General features: G+C 32.9%; 1 protein-coding gene across 2 annotated transcripts; it reads left to right on the forward strand.

The window, feature by feature from the left end:
• The first annotated feature begins 3,730 nt into the window (after positions 1-3,730).
• LOC133297335 (protein yippee-like At4g27745) lies at positions 3,731-5,945 on the forward strand. Of its 2 annotated transcripts, none has more exons than XM_061496456.1 (3): positions 3,731-3,867; positions 4,003-4,144; positions 5,478-5,944. In XM_061496456.1, the coding sequence occupies exons 2-3, from the start codon at positions 4,052-4,054 to the stop codon at positions 5,703-5,705; spliced, it is 321 nt and encodes a 106-aa protein (XP_061352440.1). In that variant the 5' UTR covers positions 3,731-3,867; positions 4,003-4,051; the 3' UTR covers positions 5,706-5,944. The 2 variants fall into 2 exon arrangements, with proteins under 2 accessions (XP_061352440.1, XP_061352441.1); XM_061496457.1 differs by having other exon boundaries at positions 3,734-3,867; positions 4,006-4,144; positions 5,478-5,945.
• The last annotated feature ends 394 nt before the right edge of the window (positions 5,946-6,339 follow it).

Raw genomic sequence — 6,339 nt, forward strand, 5'->3', positions numbered from 1 at the left:
TCAGCCTTAATAAAACGTTCAAAAATATTCCTTTCGCAAAACTTTTTCAGATTTTGTCAAAGTAGCCGCTGTTCATGAGAGTTCTAAAACATTAAATAATTCACAGTCATACAGTCATCCAAAGTTCACCAAGTAGCATATAATACAGTCATCCGAGGAATGAAGCAGTCAATAGCAAATAATCCAAACAACAGCAGAATAACAGTAAATTCCAAACATCCATGCCCTCAAATGCTCTTTCGTCCTCCTGCAATTTATAAAAATTGCAGCTCCAAAGGGGTGAGAATAATCCCAGTTGTGTGGCAAGAAAACCAATAATGCAACAATATTAAACTAGGCACAAAATTATAAATAGTCGCTTCAGACATTAAATCCTTTTCATCATATATCCTTTTCATCATATATCATTTCCATCATATATCATATTGCGTATATAACGCCTTCTTCATGCTCATAGCACCGTTGTGCGCGTGCATATACAGTGGAAATTCCATGCACGACACCATCATTTGGGGAATTCCACTGTGGCCTATGCGGACTGACGCCAACTGTCCCAGTACCCCGATATCAAGGGATGCCTATATGATGCGTGCTCATACACATGATCCTGTATATAACTATTCTACATTTCAAAGCCTACATGAATCTATTGTATACATGCATGAAAGATACTGATTTATGCTACTTGTTATTTATTGTTAAAAATAAGCTCAAAGTTAAAATAATTAAATTAATATAACGGCAGAAAATTCGCTTAGTATATGGACCTGGAAACCGATTATGAACCAAAGAGTTAGGAGAATGGGTAAGCTAGGTAATGTATAGGAAATATTTGTGATAAATTCCGACTTGGTACATATCTTTGTTAGGTGCTAATCTCTAAAAGAGTGGGCTGATTGGTGATGTTTGGATTATAAATGTTAAAGACTTGAGGTATGTGTTAGGCGGTATTACCTAATGTGACTATTAGCTAGTGTATGAAATTGTGATGTGTTGCTCACATATGTTCAATGTTATTTTATGATGATGATATGGCAATGGTAAGAATATGAAACGATGAGGTCATATATGACCTATTATATTTCGTAAAATAGGTCGGGTTTGAACCTTAAAAAAACTTGTTTAATAAAAAAGCTGTAGGTCCACTTTCACAAGGCATCCTATAAATCTGCAGGCCGACCTATATTGTACTATTTATTTTAAATAAAATAAAATAGAGAAAGTATGCCTTGAATAAAAAATAAAAGATATAAATTTAATCAATTGCAATTATTTATAACTTAATTATATTTGATTATATTTTAATAGAAATCTTACTTTATTTCTTATATAGGAGGAACCAGCATCTCAACAAGTTAGATTGTCTATATGAATATATTAAAAGATTTTTGGGAGAGGTTATACTTACTACAAGCATCATGATGTGTTTGTTGGATTCATGTAGTTATTTTAATTTACATAGTATGGACTGTTTGTTGGATCTGATGAAATATATGTTATTTAGTTTGAGCATTTTGTTTTTGAAAATGATTTAAATGCATATTATATGAATTTTGTTTGGACATTGAAAATTATGATTTTTGGTTTAGCAATAGAATTTGAGTACGTTGTAAAGTTGATTCATGGTTCTGCTTGAAAGTTAATAATTAACAGGTTAACGGGCTAGGCCAGACCATTTATTTTTTTATAAACGGGCAAACCAGGCTAACAGTTAGACTCGTGCTAGGCTTGAGCTAAGTAAAATTGAAATTTTTTGGATGTAGGCTTGGGCTTTTCGGGTGAAAGCTTGGCCTAACCCACTTTCACCCCTACTCCTAAACAACTATTTCAGGTCAAAATAAAAAACAATTACATATTTTTGACAAAAGCATAAAAAACAGTCATTGTGCTGGTTGTTAAAGAATCACAGGTGTTATCAAATGATAACGAGTCAGTTGTTGTAGGGGAATTAACTATTGAGTATGTTGGATGAGAATATGTATTTGATTCTTTTTATTAATATTTTTTAAAATGTTTTAAAATCTTAATTTTAGATTTGCTCCGAACAAAATTGACTCCCATATAGAATGTGAGTGGATTCTCTTATATGTAAAAGTAATTAACTGATCATGTTATTTAATCACAATTATTTATTTAAAAAATTTACATCTTTTTTTCTCTTATCTCATCATCAATAAATGGTTATGAATAATATGACTATTTTTTTACATGAGAGGATACATCAATGATGCACGGACACAGACACGGGACACGACACGCCGACACGTTAATTCTAAAAAATGTCATATTTTGACACGTTGGGACACGTTTTGATATTAAATAAATTTTTTAATATATAATATAATTTATATTTAATATATATAAGAGTCCATAATAAGTCATATAACAAATCAAATATTTAAATTTCATAACATAAATAAAAATAAAAATAATTTTTCGTACTTTGTTAAATTTTCATGTCAAATTTCATAACAGACAAAAGTTAATTTATAAATTATTTCTTTTATATTTAATTAACAAAATAAAATTAAGATTAAAAAAAAAACGTGTCCGAACATATCCGTGCGTTGATCGCGTATCAAAAAAATGTGTCAAAGAGTTGACCGCATGTTGAAACGTGTCCATGTCAGACAAGTGTCCGACACAATTTTTTTTTTCAAACGCCGTGTGTCCGTGCTTCGAAGGGATACATTCTCATTTCTCCATATAAGATACATGTAATTTATAATAAATGAAAAAACACCGGTGTTTAAAGTACCGAGATTGCGCCGCATTTACACCGCTTTGGTTTTGGTATCGGTTACTTAAGTTTATAAATTAGCCATCGCCCCCAGAAAAAGCGCACGTGGTTACATGCTGGTTCGCGCGCGTGGAATTGCCATAAGCACCTAACGGACCCAAATGCAGTGTCCACAAAAACCCCAAGTTTTATATTATTTGAGTTCCACTTTCAAACATGCAACACAGACAGCCATGAGCTCGGAAATATTTAATACGTTACAAGATTACTCAATGACATGGTGTTCTTTTTTACAACACTAATTTTTTCTTTTTCTTTTTATTTCTGCTATTTTTTTCAATGTTACCCTTCCATTTACACTAAGGAACCATTTAAAAAATGATGGTCTCAGATCACAATAAATTCTTTCCCTGAGCCCACACTCATGGGGGCGTTTGGTATAAGGTTTTTTCAGGATTTTCGGATAACTGAATTTTTTTAAATTTTAAATTTGTGAATATTATCGTAAACTGAATGTAAAAATAATATTTTTGAAAATTAAATTTTCCGAACAAAATTTTTTTTCTCCTCTACCAAACACCCTCTCAAGGTGAGTGAGTTCCACTTGCTTCTCCTTTTTTATTCTCTGATTAACGGTTTCTTAATTCGCTTAAGTAATTTGCAAAAAAGTAATTCTGGTTCATTCTTAAGCAACGAATAATAATTTTCTTATTTTATTTTAACATTATTTTGGAGAAATCAAAGTTAGGTTTTTAACAGCTCAGATCCTCGTCAACTTCCATCTTCTCTGACTTTTCCTGCTAAAGGATTTTGTTACGGTACTATCTATATCTTAAATCAAATGGGTTTTATTTTATTTTTTATTTTAATCGTTTGAAACATTTATGACGATATTATGCATAGTGTTGGGCTTTTTTTTAGTCTCTTTAAGTAGCCTTGTTGTCTTTTATATGATGACAACATTATTTATCTTTTATTTTCTAACTCCTAATTGGGAATACTCACTCAACTTTGTGTTCAATTAATTGTAGTCTATTATTGCACGCTAACGCTAACGCCCTTTCTTCTTCTTCTTCTTATCTTGTTATTTCAGACTTTTGGGTCATCGTTGAGCTTGTTGTTTGTAGGTAAAGAAATTCCATCACTTTTCCTTTCATTACCTCTATTGAATCTGACCCGTTTTCTCCATCTGATACATTTCTAAATTCTAAACCCTTATTCTGCTATAGAGGGTGACTTGTATTTGGTTTATTTATTTGCAGCAGTGAGGTGTTTAATCTGAAAAAATAAAATAAAAAAATTCACCAATTCATGGCGGAACTGATAGGGCCTCGCTTGTACAGCTGCTGTAATTGTAGAAACCATGTTTCACGCCATGATGATATAATTTCTAAGGCTTTTCAGGTAAAACATCTTTTTCTTCTCTCTCTTTCTTTGTTTTATTTTTCTGGGTGATTATGGGGACTGGAGTTTTTGATGAGAATGTTACTGATTCTTATATATTATGTGTAAATGATGTGAATTTTTCTTTGCTGGATGATGGTTTGTCATCAGTGCCAATAACACTATCACTTGAAAAAAAAATTCTCCATCTGCAACTGCATATTCCCCTTTCTGACTTTTGTTTATTTTCACTTTCCACCTCCATATCCTCCTCCTCCGGTTTATTGAGAAGGTAAGGTGGTAGCGGAATTTGATGGTTTGTGGGTGCCATTACTATTAAAATGTTTTATTACGAGGAAAGGTAAAGTGCAGAAATTCTAAAGGTGATTTCAGGAGAGGAAAAAAAAAATGGGATTCATGTTCTGTTAATGAGGTGAAGCACTGGAAATCTATGATTGAATCAGTAATGTGACTAGACTCACTAGAGCCCATTTCTAAAGCCAAAAATGTACATTTCTTAATACCGTTATGGACTACAATGAATTCAGGCCATATGTTCAAATTTGAAAAGGAATTAAGTTGCTTTTTTCATTTCAATCTTAGGCTTAAATTTGGATAGTTCCTTATTCTTTTTCTTTAACAGTAGGAAACGATAATTTATTCCATACTATGTATGAATGCTGATCGATTTCTTATATATTGTGGGTCTAAGTTTAATTTAATGATTACATGCTTGGTAGAATGAATGAAACACTCTACTTCTAGTGAGTAATGAGTTTTATAGATACCAGATAGTTTGTGGTGGAAGTAGTAGAGTGAGACTGATGGTGGTAGTGGCAAGTTAGGTTGTGCATGCTGAGGACATGCTTACTATCAATTGTTTGCCTGAACAGAAAGTGACAGTCGCTATAGATTTCTGTTGGCAGTGTCTGTCATTGATTTTTGATTTATGGTTATCATCATAGTGAGGATGCTTTTTGTTGAAAACTGCATTTCAAATGTTCTGGGAAGACAATGGCAATGTTGAAGAGATGGGTTATGTCGAGGAATGTAGTGATTAAGATTTTCTACCTATCTTATTTTCAATTTTAGATAATGATTTTATTGACATAAAAGCCAAATATGACAAAGATTGCCAGTATGTTTTGTTTTGCTTTCTCGTTATTGCATGCTTCTTAGATGAAATCCTTCCCAAGGGATCTTTGTTTTGTCATTTGGGCTGCACATATTCTCCATCTAAAGAGTTTTGGTTGTTTTTCTTGGTTTTTAAACTTGCATTTCACTTCTATGATTTTATCTCTTACTTTAAGCTTTCCCTGATTTCTGATATTCTTTTCATGATTTTTATAATTAGGGGAGAAACAGCCGAGCTTTTCTGTTTTCCCATGCAATGAATATTGTCACAGGGCCAAAAGAAGACAGGCGTCTCATGACTGGCCTCCACACAGTTGCTGATGTTTATTGTGGTGATTGCCGTGAAGTGTTGGGTTGGAAGTATGAAAGAGCTTATGAAGCATCCCAGAAGTACAAGGAAGGAAAATTCATACTTGAAAAGTCAAAAATTGTTAAGGAGAACTGGTAGCATTCTCTTATGCTCCCAAATCCATTCATTCCAGTCTTGATGTGGGTTCATTCATGCTTTGTGATCTTCATCTTGTACAGGAAGTTCTTACTTTTACCCATTTGAAATTTGTCATTGTTTCTCCAACTTCATTATATTCCCTTGTGTTGTGACTAGAAATGAAATTGTAAGATAAGCTGTTTGTTCCTTGTTAATAAAATTGTGTATTCATTTTCTGGTCTATGAATATCAAGGTTGGAATCTTTGATGAACAATATCTGGTCCAAACTATACCATTTTACAAATTTCTGTATTGGAAGGTGAACTTTGCTGCCATGAAAATTTTTGCTTCAGCTACCTTTCTTACCCTAAGGGCTGTGCCTTTATATATGAAGTAGTAGATGTATGTTGCAACCGTCTTATGATGAGATTTAATATTTGGAATCAACATAAGTTGGCAGAGCTTCAATATTTGGCGTTTTGGATGGACCCTTTCCCTTTATGGATGGTATACTTTTGAAGTTCTGCTTCTCTTTGTCAACAAATGTAAGCTGCTCCTACACAGCATACAATGTAGCCGAAGCCTTGAATGTGTGGTCTTCTTTTCCATTTTCCTTTATCTTATGCATGCTTCTGTTCTCCTAACCATTTTTGG

Source organism: Gastrolobium bilobum, unplaced genomic scaffold (genome assembly GCF_033153095.1).
Source record: "Gastrolobium bilobum isolate Gb01-03AN ecotype WA unplaced genomic scaffold, APGP_CSIRO_Gbil_v1 utg38826, whole genome shotgun sequence".
Classification (NCBI taxonomy): domain Eukaryota; kingdom Viridiplantae; phylum Streptophyta; class Magnoliopsida; order Fabales; family Fabaceae; genus Gastrolobium; species Gastrolobium bilobum.

Coding starts and splice junctions, on each gene's coding strand:
- LOC133297335 (XM_061496456.1), top strand. CDS start 4,052: ATGGCGGAACTGATAGGGCCTCGCTTGTACAGCTGCTGTAATTGTAGA. Junction 4,145..5,477: donor TAATTTCTAAGGCTTTTCAG/GTAAAACATCTT, acceptor TTTTATAATTAG/GGGAGAAACAGCCGAGCTTT.